At 37.1% G+C, this 17,704-nt stretch overlaps 2 protein-coding genes across 2 annotated transcripts in view; both read left to right on the top strand.

Moving 5' to 3' along the window:
- The first annotated feature begins 4,956 nt into the window (after nucleotides 1-4,956).
- Nucleotides 4,957-17,704, top strand: part of nedd4a (NEDD4 E3 ubiquitin protein ligase a) — a 29,753-nt gene continuing 17,005 nt past the window's right edge. Inside the window, exons 1-5 of the mRNA XM_077518562.1 lie at nucleotides 4,957-5,162; nucleotides 5,882-5,955; nucleotides 6,808-6,886; nucleotides 6,986-7,024; nucleotides 7,749-7,802. Coding sequence (XP_077374688.1) covers nucleotides 5,115-5,162; nucleotides 5,882-5,955; nucleotides 6,808-6,886; nucleotides 6,986-7,024; nucleotides 7,749-7,802 — 294 coding nt within the window. The 5' untranslated portion in view covers nucleotides 4,957-5,114. The remainder of the gene's footprint in view (nucleotides 5,163-5,881; nucleotides 5,956-6,807; nucleotides 6,887-6,985; nucleotides 7,025-7,748; nucleotides 7,803-17,704) is intronic.
- Nucleotides 10,615-12,271, top strand: LOC144017096 (uncharacterized). The gene has a single exon (XM_077518349.1). It carries the CDS (start codon nucleotides 10,988-10,990, stop codon nucleotides 12,269-12,271), a length of 1,284 nt encoding a protein of 427 aa, XP_077374475.1. The 5' UTR covers nucleotides 10,615-10,987.

Genomic DNA, 17,704 nt, shown 5'->3' on the forward strand with positions numbered 1-17,704 from the left:
CTTTTTAAACCTTTTAAATCCATCTGTTTTTGAATTTTCTGTCCATTGTTGAAAAAAATCATAAATTAATTTGTTTGAATATAATTTTAATATATTCTACATTGATGACAATAATTATTTAGTAAATTCTTAAATAAGAAATGCTTACCACTAAACTTTATAATAATATGCCATGATGTGTGCAATGTTGATTCCCGATCCAGCTCAAGTGTGAGTTTATAAACAAAGTTATGCAATTTAAAGAAATGGCACCTAGGCATTAGGAAATTGGAGCACTTTGTACAGAATATTCAGTAAATATTAAGTATAATAATCATTACTATGTGTGTAGAAGGTTCTGCATGGTGTATGCTTTTAATACAGGGGTGGGGAACTTTTTTTTTGCAGGGGCCATTTCATTTCTCAGAAGCCATATGAAAAAAAATTACATTTTTGTTATTGTCTTGTGATGATTTGTGTGTTAAATGTTTGTTTGTTTTTTCAATTCAATTCCTTGGTTTTACAATATATGGCAAGTCTGGATGAAATGTTTATATACGGTCCATTAAAAGTTCCATCAGTTCCCCACCCCTGATTTTTACAATCTGACATGTAAAGGTCTATCACAGATGGAGTCAATGCTTAATTGTCCAATACGTACATTTAAAACTGGGGATGTAACGATATCCAAACATCACAATATGATATTATCACGATATGAATGTCACGATACGATAATTATCACAATATTGAGGGGAGGTTGGCGATACAAAAGGTCACAATATTGTACAAAAAAAGAGCTTATACTAAAATACATTACAGCAATGAAAAATATCATTATATATATATATATATATATATATATATATATATATATATATATATATATATATATATATATGTATATAGAGGCACTCATGCAAGCACACATTGAGTTCCTCCACATATTGACCATGTTTACAATCATTTTATGTTCCACTTCATCAGACCATTATCCTGGATTTTAAACATAGAACGGCCAAAACATCCCTAATGAAAATTAAATTGCACTAAAGAAACCAACCACCAGAGGGTGCTAAAACTACACAAATGGAAAATCAACCTGCCTTTAAACAGATGTGCTGCTTTTAATATCGTGACATGATGACGACGATATATTGTGGCAGCTTTAATATCGCGATATCACGATATTGCCAATATCGTTACATCCCTTTTTAAAACATGTCACATAAGGTCGATTGCCTGTTTATTATCCATGAAGTCATTCTTTAACACCAAAGAGATGGTAGTTATTAGATTCAAATCAGTGTCGAGTTGAAGCCATAACGCACTTAGAAATGGAATTATAGCAAACTAAACGTTGCCTGAAACATTGTTTCAACAAATCATGTGTAACTTGTCATGTGCAAACTAAACTAAATATGCAATTAGATGATAGACGGATGAATATGATTGAGGCAGTCGTGATGATCATCCCGCTGCACAGACAATCTGAAAATTGTGTGCTTCTTCTACAAAAAAAGAAAAAAGAAAAAAAATGCACTGTGCTCATTCTCTGTGAGTCCTGAACTAATACAGCCCAAAGGCCTTATGTCCATACCAAAGATCCATTTTAAAGCTGCACTGACATCTTGTGTCATCACTGCTGGATTGGATGGTGGACATTGTTGAGTTTTTCAAGGGCTTTAACAAACGATTGGGGGTGACATTTTAACACTATAAAAACTAGGGATGGACGAATACCAATACCAGGTATCGGGCCAATACCAGCCTTTTTTCAAGTACTCGAGTACTCGTGACGCAGACGAGTACAAACGACCGAGGGCAGAGGGGGAAGACGTTAAGTGAGTCCTCCTTGCCTGTAACTGGCGCTAGCTTGCAGCAGTTTTTCACCAAAGCTTCACTGGTTTGGAAATACTTAAAAATTGTGAATCTTAAACTAAAAGAGCATTTCTGTGTTTTATTTTGAGCGTTAAGACAATTGAAGAGTGACTGTGCTGTTTTTTTTTTGTCAAAATTAAAGGAAATATATTTGTTTAAAAATATCTTTTAGTGATTTTTTTTATTTGTCAAAATGTACTACTGGTATCTGTAGTTGGTATCGCTATCGGTGTGTACTGAGGGTCTGAGTATCGGTCTGAAAAAAAGTGGTATCGAATATCCCTAATAAAAACAAGCTGTTAAAGTGAGCAATGTTTATTTATTTATGATTCCCCCATGGAGTTTGTGTGTTGGTGATTTTATTTATTGTACAGTTAGGAGTGAATGTGTTGTCAAAACCATGTAATCTTGCACTGTTTTGTTTGAAAATATCCAGGAAGTGCATAATATTAGCACTGATATGGTTGAATTGTTTTGAACTTTGATGGTATCGTGCAGCATTGCATGAACGGAATGCCATTTTTTTTGTTTTTCAAGTAGAGAAGTAAGTTCTTTAAACTTGTGTTTCATTGTAGTTTTGAACCCCATTTGGAGTATTTTTATTTATGCTAAATGTTTTTTCTTGTTGACCTTTATTGTGTGTCTATCGTCTAAGAATACTCAATTTGATTTGCACTGATATTTATGCTCTTAAGGTTTTACTCCTCTTGTAAGTGGCTCAGAGCTGTCGAACTGCCCTCCACTGTAGTTATGTTGCGGTGTCAGATGATCAGGAATATACTGTATTTTAATTGATTTTTAAAGGGTATGTGCTTTGTTTTTGAATTTTTTTTTTAAATTTATTTAAATATTTGAATAAAACCTTTTCAGTACACCTGAATGTTGCCTTGAGTAAATGTCTGCATGTTACAAAGATGTGGTATGAGTACCACTTGTGGTACATTGGCTCCCTCTGGTGGTATGCAAAAGAATAAATTAAACGCAAATACAATTTGTAACATTTAAAACATGAAATACAACAAAACTAGATTGAAGCTTCCCTACAGCCTGTTTAAACTTTTTTCTTTTTTTTTCTTTTCAAGGGCAGTACATTTTTATGTACAGTTAAGTTGCATATAACTTTCAAGAACTTTTTTTTTTTTTTTTTTTTTTTTTAAGAATAAACACTTTTTGCTGAACACTTAGGCTCATTTACTGTATAATGTTATAATGTTGGCAATTATGGTAATACTTGGAGAGCTAAGAGTTTTACCAATACATTTAATACAAATGTGTATTTACAACTAACTTTGTTTTTGGTGATTGGAGGATGTCCTTTTATGTTCCCAGTGCATAAAGCAAGGTACCGTAAAGGCATGCTAATGCTTAGATAAGTTTGGTGTGGAAGATCATGAGAACACTCACCTCAACATTTGTCACACAGGTACGCTCCAACATCTTTGACAAAAAAAGAAGTAAATTACTACAAATTCAATTAATACTTTCTGTATGTGGGCTTCTCATTGCACAATAATTTGACGAACATACCTTCATTAATCATCAATGGCATCCACTATTGTGACTCACTGTGTTTAGACAAACCTCAAGTGTAACTAGTGACGTAAATAATGGATGCGCTCCATTTAAGTTAGCCAAGAGAGTCTACAGGGAACAAGGTGTCAAGTGGAGCCAAGATGTTTTACCCTTACTCACGATTTCCATTAACTGTAATTAACCTGCCAATTTGATTCATTCCTCTCACATAGTGCCCAAATTCTAAAATATTGTTTTGCAAAGGCAGAAATTGTGATTGGGTGGCAGTTTGTAGTTACAATAACTCATCATCAGCCACAATTTGACACTGATAATTGGTCTACGTTTATAAAAAATGGATCGACAATGCTGCTTATGTAAATACTGTATTTAATACAGTTAATTTTATAAACAATAGTCAATTCTGTATGATGGACTATCTATGTATGCTGTAATTTAGAGGATAACATACAAGGTATGGTAAGGTGGTTGACTTTCCTAGAATTTGTGATCAGCCTTTGAGTAGAAGTTAAATTTTATATATATATATATATATATATATAAGTATCCATAACAATCAGTGTGATATGAGTAATGAGGTAGCATTCAGTGATTTCCGTCACAAAATATGACCAATCCGAAACAGTTGGCACCTCTACAGTGGCCGTATATTTGTAAATAGGGCCCCATTGATATGGATTTTTTTAGGCCAATGCTGATGGCAATTTTTGCCAGGAGAAAATACTGATTACTGATTAATCGACTGACTAGCTTTAAAAATATATAATGCATAATATAACATGCTTATACATAGATTACAAGATTTAATTTGTTTTGAATGACAGGCTCATAGGCTCTTATCAACAAATTTTGTTATTTCAGGATACATTATGGTTTCATTTATGTGTCATAAATGAGACCGGTGTTTCTTGTGTACAACTGCTCTAAATGGTTAGAATACATAAATGTAAAAACAATCAGAAAACTATTTGGCTGTCCATACTTGAAGAGTCCTATCTGTAAATAAATTATTTTGCCAACACAGGCCCTCTTGTTGTAATAAAAGCAAAAGCTAAAAATATTGCGTCATTCGTTTTTCTGCTTGGCATACTAGTATTCTTACAAAGAAGCGGTTGGTCAGAAACAGGCAACAGGTGTTTTGGCCAAAACCAGCTCAACTGCTGATTATTTGTAAAGCACAGAAAAAGCTCGGAACTTTTGTCTTTCTTTCTTTCTTTCTTTTTTTCGCTTGCTTTTGGTAAGTTCTGAGCGTAAATAAAACCATATTCTTTGTGTCTCAAAAGATCAGCAAAAATGCTCTAAAACGACTGGCAGTGAACGAGTTAATGACTCCGGGTACGTCATTATTCCTCTACTATAATGAAGTTAATCGTTAAAAAGTATGTGCATACAGAGATATAAATGATCCAACTCGAGCAAAACGGCTTTAATTAATGTTGAACATGAAGATGTTGAGGGTGAGGTGAGGTGTTTTCCTTCAAGTCAAAAGGCGGACGGAGGAGGAGAGGAAAACGGAGGTGGAGGAGGAAACCCGAGAAAGGAGGAGGCAGCGAAGGCGGGAGGCCAGGAGGGATGGATAGTGGGCGTGGTCGCTATGTTGCACTCCCTCGAGTAAACATACGGAGGAAATCATCTCTACAGTCTCAACAACAAACTGCGGGAGTGTCAACAGTTGCCGTTTACCTTCTGTCTTCCTCCGGGAGGTGATAGTTTGGAATATTATGGCCACACTTGTGCCAGATATCCGAGGACATTGGATCGACGAGGAGGTAAAACAAAGTCTTGTCAACTGTTGAACGTCGACTTGGTTCACGTGACCATTCCTGCTTCTAGCTAGTTTGCTAACGAGGAACTGTTAACTTCTTGGGAATTAGCCAGTTAGCGCTCTCACCAAAACTAGTGTTTGCTTTTCACTTCCAAGTGACTACTCGTCAAAGAAAGTTTTTGCAGTACAGTTTTTCGGGCGCAAGAGTTGTTATTCGTCAATAGAAGGATACTTCCTGTTTTGGGACAACCCATCGTCATAGCTTTGTTGTCAGTTGTTGTGAAATCTTGTCGTACACGTCATCGGAAGGTGACGTCAGAAGACACGTTTTATTTTCACAGAAGTGTACGTGTGGGGGCTCCAGGTGGAGGAGTGGAACCGCCACTTAACTTAGGTGCCGGTTGGCGTGGGTTCACTTCTCCGCCTGGGAGACCATGTGTTTCTTACGTGATTGTGAGTGAGTGATTTATTAAAAAAAAAAGGAAAAAAAAGTGTACGTGATGAAAGTCACATGTAGTCGAACCAATGACTCATTCTCTATTCCTGAATCGCTGCTATACTGTGCTGGATTGGATAGTGTTTGATATATATATATATATATATATATATATATATATATATATATATATATATATATATATATATATATATATATATATATATATATATATATAATATTGCATGTATCATTCTTTTGTGTGTGTGTGTGTGTGTGTGTTTTAGGGTGAATGCAGAGTCCTTAAAATAGAAGTTATTGCTGGGATAGGCCTCGCTAAAAAAGATATCCTTGGAGCAAGGTAAGTCAAATACGTGAGGGTCAACCAGCAGAGTAATTACTATCATATTGTGATCTTAAATTTAATTTAGTGCCACACAAATATCACAGGCCCCAGCGTTTTATTAGCCCGGTGGCCCACCAGGCTTTCCTTGGACCCCCACCAGACTAAGCTCACCAACAAAATTTTACTCATACTCTATCGAAAAAAAAAAAGTTCTTAAAAAAGTGATATGAGCGCAATAGCGCATCATTCCCTAATATTCAATATACTGACATACTGTATATCTCACTGTAAAATCTAATCTACTTATTCAACCATGAATTAGCAGAATTTGCCTCTCGCGGCAGTTGGTGATGACAGTACATTCGTGTTAGCCTCTAAACTTTGATGACTGTTTTTGTTTCTATTATCTCATTAAGACACAGTAAAGCTTTTGCAATGCATAACATAAAATTACTGTTCAAATTTGCAACAAGCATGCTAAAAAATATATATTTATGCAAATCTAGGGGAGGTGTTGTTTTACTTTTCTTGAAACTCTGTCCTTGGAAACAATCTTGGTTCCTCTGGGAGACAGTGAAGGTTAATGTGTAACAATTATATTAGTTACCAACCACATTTTTGCTGCTAAAAGAACCAGTTTCTACGTGTCACATTGAAACAAATCATCATGAAATAACTATTACAGTCCATTTTGTGTGAAAAGTATCTGACGTTCTGAACCACTAACCATTATGTTAATGTTACTTTGGTCACATCCCACCGTTAAAAACCACTTATGCAATTAACAGTAGAGCACTTGTGCAAAATTGTTCTCTGAAGATAAATGTGGACTTGACCACATTTAAAACCATTTTGTTTCTTTTGCAGTGATCCATACACAAGACTGACTCTCTATGATCCTTCCAGAGGGGAAATAGCAACTCACCAGACTAAAACAGTGAAAAAGGTGACAGAGAACAACACATACTTGAAGTTCAAATGATATGTGTTATGTATATACTCATCATGTGTTTTTTTTTTTTTACTCATCTCCTGTCACCTGAAGTCACTGGATCCGAAATGGAACGAGGAATTCTGGTTTAATGTAAGTGTATATTGTATTGCAACACATGAACATACTGTCGATCCATTGATTTCCTAAAATCACTTTCTTTCAGTTGTCAGTCTGCTGCTTGCTTACTCACTCTCGCAGCCGTACAGTATACAGTAAAAATAATGGCACTATCATCCCTCACCATATAATGCTTCATTTTTTTAAATTTAATATCTAATTTTATATTTCGGATTTCACGTTGTAACATAGGATTTTGCGGTCATTTTCCACACCTGTTGCTAATACTGCAGAGCTTTAAGTGCGAGCCAGGACAAAATATGTAAAAGACAGAATATCCAAAGTTTATTTTGTTCACACTGTAATAGAAAAAGCTAAAGTTCCTATTGCAAAGCGGAACTGGCCTAAGTTATGGAAATGCGTGTGTACAGCAAATTTGTAAAGACTAATGGTGTTGATATTTGAGTTGAATTTGCCCCCTCTTGAAACATGAAGTAGACATACTGTATCTATGGACAATTTAATTTAGAGTGTTTAATAAACCTAAAATGCATGTTGTAAGAATGTGGGATGTAGCTGGAGGACATGCAAACGCAACACTTCGCTGATGTGCTAATGCTAACCACTACTCCACCCTGCTCACATGAACTTACCTTGAACCTGAAACACTTTAGTTTAAACTTTTGGCCTTGTTAAATATGTAGCGCTGTTGCACACAGCTAATCATTAAGTGGTTATGGTCTCCTTCTTATTTTAGGTCCATCCCAGGAAAGACCGCCTCCTGTTGGAGGTGTTTGATGAGAACCGCCTGGTAAGTGCTCTGCATATTCGCAACCAAAAATGAGTTGTGTTCTTGGCTGACTGGAAATGTTACACAGTGCTGTCCCTTCATTGCTGCTTTGTACGTGCCTGTCGGTGAGCACATGTTTGTGCGTGAGTCATTGTGATGAATTTACTGAGAATATTTATACGCTGAGAACATTTAAACAAATTTATTTATTTTTAATCTGGTAACTTTACACTTGACATACTTCTGCTGTTTAGTATAGTATATTGCAAAGAATTTTGTACGTTGAATGGCCTACTCTGTGATTGTGGGTTCTAAGTTTGATGAGGCCAAGACTGATGCGGTGCAAGGTTAAGTTTGGCAGCCCTTATTTTGCCATGATGTACAGTATAGTGTTTGACAACTGCAACACCTTATTTTCTCCAGCCATAAATATGGGTGAAGCTGTCTGTTTAAAAAAGAAAAAAGAAAAAAAAAAACATCCCAACACACATTGCCTGAAGGTGTATAAAGAAATGAAAAGGATTCATATGTCACATGGGCTGTTGAATCTAGATCATAGTGATGTTCCTTGACAGTTGAGTTATTGCATGTGAATTGTTCATCATCATTATGCTTTATATAATTGTTAGGTGTTTTGCTGGTTATTTTTGTAACGCGGAAGTAAAACGCCCCGTTCAGTAAAACCCAGCCTCTCCCCGTGTGATGATTGCCGTGCTCCCGGCGAGCCGACTGCAGTCTGCTCTTGCTCTGTGTTTGAGCACTCCTCTGAACAAAATGGCTCCTTGTTGCAAGAAATCATGGCGAAGGAGGGGAGGAGAGGGAAGAAGAGAGATGGAAAACAAAACAAACCTGAGCTGGTTTTGAACCAGGAACTTGCTGCGTACAGATCGAGCACACTAACCATTATACTATTTGTTCAGTTAGGTTCACCAGTGCAAAAGTTTTACTTGTAGTATACACAAATGTCAGCCATAACCTTTCTGGGATTTTAAGACAACGAATTGTCATTTCACTTTGGCATTGCAAATGCGAAGAATAATTGATTGGTTTGAATTGATTTGGACAGAATGTTTACTGATAAAGGCTAGTTTTGTCACTATCCCATGGAAGTCTCAGAGAAAGTGGGCGTGGGTTTAGTTCTCAGAGGCAGTGCGGGGGTGGGTCCACAGCTTATGACGTCAAAGAGTGCCAACAGCTCGTTTTCTCAGGTTGGGAGGGGCTGATACTTGGAGAGCAGAATGACCTATAATTTCTTAGAGGGGCAAATATTGGAAAACACCACTTCGGTCATGTTTTTTGGTGAGGAATTAGCATTTTAACACATCTAAAAGCTCCAAAAAGTTGATTTTTCATGTTGCTGTCCCTTTAATATATTGTTGTCAAGGCAGATGTGAGAATCTCTCACTCCTGATATGATGTCATAGTGGAGGTATGTGTGGAAGGAACTGAAATTCTCATAGCAAACATGTTGCTGTTTTATTATTAGAACAAAAACTAGAGGTGACTGAATAAACTATGCCTCTGCTGCACTCCATTTTACAATTTTCAACAATCAATTGTACAGATTACAATTCATATGATCAATTAATTGATGATGATGAAGCTACATATTTCTCGAATTTTGTCTGCAAAAATTAACAAAAACAACTTCTGAAATGCGGTGTATAGTATACATTAAAATGAAACAGCATGTGTACATGTTTGTAAACCAGGATCAAACGAGGATCTTGACTGGAATGCTACAGGGTTTTTCCTCTCTCAAATTGAGGTAGCGCTGGTGTAGTGTCCTGCCCAAAGAAAGTGAGAGCTATAATCAGAAATTATAGCAAGTGAAAATTTCTCCTATCTAATATCTGTGGTTGATGTGATCTGAGCCATTCCCAAGTTTAAATGAGCACTATGTTACAGCCTGACCTTTCTCCTAGTAGTACACTACTACAATTAGGGCCTATATGTTTCATGACAGCATATCTTGAAAGCTAACGTTGAAACTCATGATTTCTATTCATGCTGCCCAAAGTCTCTATTGATGGGTTTATAATCAAATAATATTAAAATATTATGGTGATCCTTTTGCGTTTTCCTGCTTTAAAATGGGGCCATTAACCGTTATAAAGGTGTTAGTTAAGACTACTTTGTACATTTTATTACATCGGAGGCGGAGCGGTTCATTGTCCAATCCCATATGACTGGACATAACTACACGTGTCATCCATTATTTATTCCATGCACCATCAATTAATAGCCAGTCACAAGGTTTAGAGCATGGTATTTTAAATAGCACAACCTGGTTTACAATAGCCCACCATTAATAAACAGCAACAGCAGTGAAAGGAAATCAGACCAGTACAGACCGTTACATGAGGTGTCATATAACAGCAGTCATGACTCATGGCCACAGTCAAATCAGGTCGCCCATGCTCTTATCTTCTATTTTCTGTTGGGGGGCAGATAATGTTACAGATTTACAACTTTATTTCTGCTGCTCGCAAAGTCTTACAAGTGACGAACCATTAAATGAATATTAACTGTATATTTTGATTCTTACGACTTTAGACTATATGCGATTTTGTGAACCACTCCTAATTTCAAGAGAGTTATTTACATTCATTCCCCTTGATTTCCTGAAATTCAATAGCAGCGGGTAAAAATATTTGCGGGGGCACCGAGCGGCAGAAAGATTATAAGCCTAGCTGCAGCAGGAAGTAGAGTCTTGAGTGAGAGGCCAGAGGCAGATGTAACAGTTTTCCAGTGCTTCGGTTTGAGATGCAACACAGAAGGATACCGTGTTGATTTGGATTTCGGCTGTTCAACTTGAGTGAAGCAAAAACTGGACAAGACCGGAGCCTTAGAGACACTGAATAAGCTGTCGAAAGGTTAAGGTTTTAATCAGATTAGTATCTATCCTTTTAAATGTTAAAATAATTTTGGTCTTCATATCAGGCTTACCCTTGGAATTGCTCTTATTTCAAAGGTTGTATGTTTGGGTCATGTCTCCTAACAAAACCACTGACCTCGTCTGACTAAAAGTTGAGATCAGCCTGGAGTGGAATGTAGGATGTCACCGGACCTATTTTGGCTATGTACTCCCTCTGATGATTGTGATCGCAAAGCACGGAGCAGTTGCTTTGCTTTGCTTTTTTGTCCCCGACCAACTTTTATCATGCGGCACTCTTCTGTGCTGCAGGGGTTAGAGAGTTAAACGAATGGCACACCGACTCCGTTTGGACTTCGCGTCAAGGAGAAGCCACACCGACCCTCTGTCAGAGTGCCTCACCAGCCATGGTGAGGAGAGTGGAGTCATTTTGTCAGCTGATAGCCTCACAGAGAGTCTGGCGCACAGTTCTCTACACTTCAAGGTGACTTCGCTGTCACCAGACTATGGAAGTTTACAACGATATTCTTCAGTATTGATCCCGAGGGTGTACACAAAAGGATGTAGTCAAAAAAGCATTGTGCAGATCGCACTACAGCCCTGCACGCTCACTGGAGACCTGGATGGCGCTGTTGGGGATGGAGACTCTGGGAGTACTGAAGCGGGAGCGGTTGCAGGCTCTGATGGGGGTTCGTGTAGCAGCAGTATGGCCAGCGACGCTGGATACTGGAGTAGCAACAGTATCTTTGAGCCAGAGATTCCAGAAAAACACAGGACTACACAAGAGAAGAGAGTTCTCTGCTGTAAAACCAAGGTCCCTTTGAGACGTTGTTCCTCCTTGGTTATTTTCCCAAAGAGCCCCGGCAGCACACCACCTGCTTCTCCAGTAAACCCAGTTGAGACGAGAGCTCCTTTCCAGCCATCTGCCACTGATTTCTCACGAGATGAAGAGGAGGTGACTTGGAAAGAGTCTGCCACATCTACAAGTGGCCAACGGTGTCTCAAGGGAAACCCTTCATCTGAGTGCCGGGACACCAAACATATGGTACACTTTAATATTCCTTTCCAAGACAAACCTAAATGCAAAGTGGTGGACAGGAATGATGGGCTGGAACAGTCATTATCTCATTGCTCAAGGAGCGTTCTGCTACACTTTGCCCATCAGAGGCCAGTTACAGCTGGGAAAGGAGCAGCATCATTGTGTGAAGTCAATGCGGAATGTCCTGATGCTCCCCACCCGGTTGCAGAACCTGAGACTCAACGTGACCCGAAGAAAAAACTGTACCGTAGTACCTCGGCCTGTTTGCTCTCCTCAGTGAAACCGTCAGAGGAAAAACTTTGTGCCTTAGCAAAAGGGCAGGAAAGTTTCGAAAAAAACCATCGTGCCATACAACGGAGCTTTTCCCTGGAGGTGCCCTATGCAAACACTGGGATTTCATGTCACGTTTCAAACGCAAAACTCGGTAGTACATGCTCTCCACACGTGCATATTCATCTCTCTCCATGCTGTCCAACTAAGCGGCCAGGCTTACCTAATGATGCAGACACAACCTGCAAAGGGGACTGTACCGCAAAGAACTTGACTGAAAGTGCTGAGGTGAGTGTCTTTGTTTGATGTTGACTGATGTTCCCTGAGCTGAAAATAATCATTCGATTTCATCCTGTCATTTTTTCTTTCTGACTTCAAAGGCAAGCAGCTTTTGTGTAACTTTTTGTTTTTTTTTTTTTTTTTTTTTTAAGACTAACAAAGAGAGTTTCGTTTGCATATAATGCTGTTAAACCGGTTGAAGAAGATTTTCACAGCTTCAAGTCATTTTTTTTTTTTTTTTTTAAAGGAGTGTGGCGGGCGTTGAGTCATGCAACTCATTGTATGTATCAGCAAAATACTGTGCTTGTCTCGAGCTGAAGTTTTACCTGTAAGGATATTCATTTCCTTGTTAGGCTAATTAATGATATGTCCTGAATACATATTTCCGCTCCATGTCACTTCACTAGTTCTATCCCTAAAAGCTTTTATACTGACGGTAAGCTCAACATTCAGTAGATAAGAGGGACACTCAGTAACAGAAGATTGCTGTAGTTAAGTCATACAATGAAATTAGCCCGATGAAGACAAACACTTGAGAGATATTCGCTTACATTACAGTAAGTGTTCGCAAAGAGTTTTCAAAGAAAAAAGAGAAAACTTGAATTATTGAATCTCAAATGGCCTCAATTTACGTTTTTAGTTTTGCATATATGCAACGTTATTTTTATATTACTTACAATATACCATTATTCTCTTTGCACTATGAGTAATCTCCCTAAGTATTTATCCAAGCTAATATTAGTGGTGAGAAAAGCACTGCCCCTTGCTGATATAAATAAAGTGCTTCTGAAATATTCCGTGTGACTCCAGATAGTCTGGTGCTCTGTAGCACAGCTCAGTCCCATGGATTCAAATTTAACAGCATGATACTAGAGCAGCGCACAGTTACGCCAACCATCTCTGGAAATGGGGAGGGATGGTATTGGTGGGTGTCAACGATGGCAGGGTGGAAGCGTGAGGAGCCTTTCTCAGTAAAAGCATGTTGTGCTCCCTGCTCTGTGGGGTGCCCAGGCCATACTGTGTTTGTGAAGTGTCAGGTGTCCCTCCCCCCCTCCTCTTGCATTTAGCAGCTTGTCAAGTAAGAGTCTGCAGTATTTAGTAAGCACATCTACTGTATTTCAAAGATGTCCCTGTAAGTCCAGATTTTTGTGTGTCATGATCATGAGTAATTATTTTCCACCTGAAATTTGATGCTTTTGATTCTGTCCGGTATCAGTGAGGATTTGGATTTTTCCTTACAAAAGATGAAAAATGAGTTTCAGTCCATTGGATAATGAACAACATTAGCTGTTACTCAAATCAAATAATTACCTCTACTATAATCGATGTCTGGTTACCATTATGACACTAGGTGCGTCACTTGAAACAAAACGCCTCTCCGCGAAAGACACTTTCTCCTATCAGGAAATAAATAAACGTGATAACTGTACACACCCCAGTTCAGCATTTTCATGAATTGCATATATTCATTTTTTTGTTTATTGGCATTAACAATGTAACTGTCGAACCTAGCAGGTGAGCAGCATCTTCGTTTGTGTGTTGTAAACCATAATCACATTATGTAGTGAGATATGTAAACAGTCTCTCAGATGTATTAGAATGTGTCGTTTTACTGGCTGCCACTCAGATATTGTAAACAAGTTCTCTGCTTAGTTTGAATATGATCTTATGTTGAGACTGCAATTTTTGTAGTCGCCTCTGAGCTCTCCACACAGTGTTGTTTATGTTTTGGGCTTGGCTGCATTTTCTCAATCAGTTGTTTTTAATCAAGCATCATTATTAATTTGAAGGGGTTGGGTTTCAGCATCTTATGCCTAATAGACAACTGATCCTCTTTGTGGCTGAGTAAATAAATGTCCCCTGTGGTAGGTAGTATAATTTTTAGGGGTGTAAAAAAAAAAAAAAAAAAAAAATCGATTCGGCGATATATCGCGATACTACATCGCGCGATTCTCGAATCGATTCAATAATCGGCAGAATCGAATTTTTTTTAATTTATTTATTTATTTTTTTTATTTTTTTTTTATTTATTTTTTTTTTTTTAGGATTCACACCTTGAGCATGGAAGAATGTTATATGAACGGCACATTAAGCCTTAATATTTTTATTTTAATGCTGTTCAAACATGAAACAGATTACAACCTCTATAAGACTGAAATTTCAGATAAATAAATAATACATTTTCATATAAATCTTACACTCTACAAGCTTACTGATTAGTATTTTCTAAATATGAATGAAAAAAAATCGCAACAATCGACTTATAAATTCGTATCGGGATTAATCGGTATCGAATCGTGACCATTCGTATCGGGATTAATCGGTATCGAATCGAATCGTGACCTGTGAATCGTGATACGAATCGAATCGTCAGGTACTAGGCAATTCACACCCCTAATAATTTTTAATTGTACAACTTGTACTTGTTACAAGATTAATTTGTTCCTTGACCACGCTTGTAAATCAATGAAATGCTAATCCACCAAACAGCACTCTCTGATATTGTACTTTATTTCAAAATACATTAATATAAAAAACAAATATATTTGTACTTTTCGTACATAATTAACACAACGTGTATATAATAAAACAGGTTGTGCATCATCATCGTTTTCCCAACTCGGCTACTAGGGACAGTATAATACAGTCATTCATGATTTACGTTTTGGATGTATGTATGTTAGCGTTTCACTAGTCGAAAGGAAAAGTTGTGTGGTTTTATAAATGTACATGGTGTATCACGGAGTATCTCTTTATTTTATCTTTTTATTTGACAGTGAACTTCAACAACTTTAACAGGGAGAAGCAATAAACAGCTAGAAGCTTTTTTTTTTTTTTTTGGTTTTTCCTTTAAAAAAAATGCTAATTATCTGCTAAGCTGCTGTTAACAAATCAAAGCAAAAAAATAAATAAAAATCAGCCAAGCGAAGGCTCGTATCTCGACAAACTCGTAGGGTCCTCGTATCTCTGGCATCACTCTGTTTATGAAGAATGTTTATTGTGGGGTTCAACATTTACCAATGTGGACTAAGATTTTGTATTTATATATTTTAGATTTACTTTTATTTCTGTTTATGTAAGTTTTTCCTTAATTTATGAATGAAAACTTCATGACTCAAAATACAATTTAATCCACATTAGGACTGGAATGTTTAGACCGAGCCTCATATGGAAAATGCCACATCATGTGTTTATTTCAGTTTAACAGGGTGTTAAAGATGAGTATAAATGTCTTCGACACTTAGGTCAATTGTTATCATCACATGGTGATGTCATGAGTTAATGAACAACTGAATACAAGTTACACAAGCAAGCTTAAAATATATAAATATATATACTGTTGTTATTTGGGTCACATGTGACTCAGAATCCCATTGCGCACACTGGCATCATGGAGTGCTAAGATGCATAAATGTCCAGTGATCACCGCACCAATAACATGAGCGTCGGCCGTACTTGACCTAAATGCTATTATAGAGTCACTCGACAGGCTAAGTGGTGCAGTGCACCTGCCACCCTTTTTTGTGGGGGGATTGGTTGTCTACATTTCCGAGTTCAAGTTGGAACTCCCCCAGTCAGATTCCTTCAAGAGTGTTAGCGTTGTTTGTTTGGAGAATTCAGCCCAAGAGGAACAGAGCCCAGTAATTTTCCAAGCCTTGCCTTGCTCTAATAAAAAATGTAAACATGTAAAACAGCAGCAGGAGGGTAGCTTGTTTTTTTCCGAGTTACTTAATAGCCCACATGGATGGTGCATTACCTGTATCAGATTTTTCGCCTGTTGTTTTGGCACTGATGAACAATTTAACAAATTGACAAGAGAATTTGTTGAGAATGTTTTTAATCACCTGATCAGGCTGGCTTCATTTTTCACACTTTGTAGTACTGCCGGTCCAATAACATTAGCTGGCTTGCGTGTCAGAAGTTGAAGTTTCACTTTCACAAGCTCTGCGCTCCACCTGTCAAGACGTTTAAAGTTGCCAAGTGGAGATGAATATCACTTACTTTGCTTCACACATGCTTCACTGTGTTCAGAGATGTGCCACAAACCTCAAAATTGAGCAGTCTTGGGTCAATTTTCTGACAGTATAATTTTATCATTCAAAATGTTTATGTGCATTTTTGTATGTGACGCAGATATGGAAATGTTCGATAGTATTTTTTAAACCAGCTGTGATTGCTATCACTTTTGGCTTATAGCTGTTTATGAAACACGGCACTGTCATTTTATTGAAAGGATCATTTTCCCAATTAGGCTCGAGCTCATTTGTACAATTTGACTTATGATCTTTTGAATGTGACTTCTACCAAAAGTGTACTTCAAGTTTTAACATGATAATATTCATCTGAAGATGCATGGATAGATTATATAAGCAGATGGAGGACGTATAATGCCATTGCCGTGTTTAAAAAAAATATATATAAAAAAATCCTATTACGGTATTTACTGTCTACACTTTTTACGACTGTGTAAAGATGAAGTCCGTTGATATTAAGCATTATGCAAACCATACACAAGTTATTACGACTACCACCATGAACCGTATTTGGGTTACAATGACTACAATCATAACAGATGCATTTTAGAAGTTTACCAGGTTTCTCATATTCAAAAGGGGGATGGACATCACTGTATAAACATGTACACAAAATACAGTACTTTGCAGTTTGACAGTGATGACGCATGAGCAAAAGGAAGTGTTGTGTTGTCTTGTTGGGCGTGATGTTTTGGCATATGATTTTATTTCCTCGATCATCACATAAGAATGTTGCTGTCTTGACTGTATTCCTATACTGTATATGGTTATTTTCCAAAACACGCCTGATGGCAATGAAAATATATGTGCAATTGAACTCTTTAAGTCCCAGGGAGAAAGCTAATTTGAGCTGAAAACATTTGGGGAAACTGCAGTTGACTTCCCTAGCTGTGATCTTGTTAGGACGAAGGATTCCCTGATCTATTTTGTTCATGTAAATATGCTATACTGCCGTGAGACTCTTTGACATGGGTGTAAATTTGGTGTCAATTTAACCAACTAATGTGTTGTTGTTGTGTTAGCTAAAAACTAGGGGTGTCAGGCGACTAAAATTTTGAATTGCAATTAATTGCATGACTTCAATAGTTAACTCATGATTAATCACAAATTTTATTTCTGTTCTAAATGTACAATAAAATGTACAATTTAATATATTTTTTGGTTTTCAGACTCTTAACATAAAAGTGGAAAAAATATTAAATAGAAATATGGCTGCATCTCATAGTCATTGATACAGTAATTTCATAATAATTCATAAAATTGAGTTAAAATTAAAAACATGTACTCTACTGTACAGTACTGTAAAAACGAGTGTGATATTGATTTGTATTGAAGTCATTTTTACGCCACTAGTTGGCATAATTGCATTTGTAAGATGTTGGTGACAGCTCAGTGCATTTTTCTTTTCATATTAAGAGCTATCTAA

Source organism: Festucalex cinctus, chromosome 4, assembly GCF_051991245.1.
Source record: "Festucalex cinctus isolate MCC-2025b chromosome 4, RoL_Fcin_1.0, whole genome shotgun sequence".
Taxonomy (NCBI): domain Eukaryota; kingdom Metazoa; phylum Chordata; class Actinopteri; order Syngnathiformes; family Syngnathidae; genus Festucalex; species Festucalex cinctus.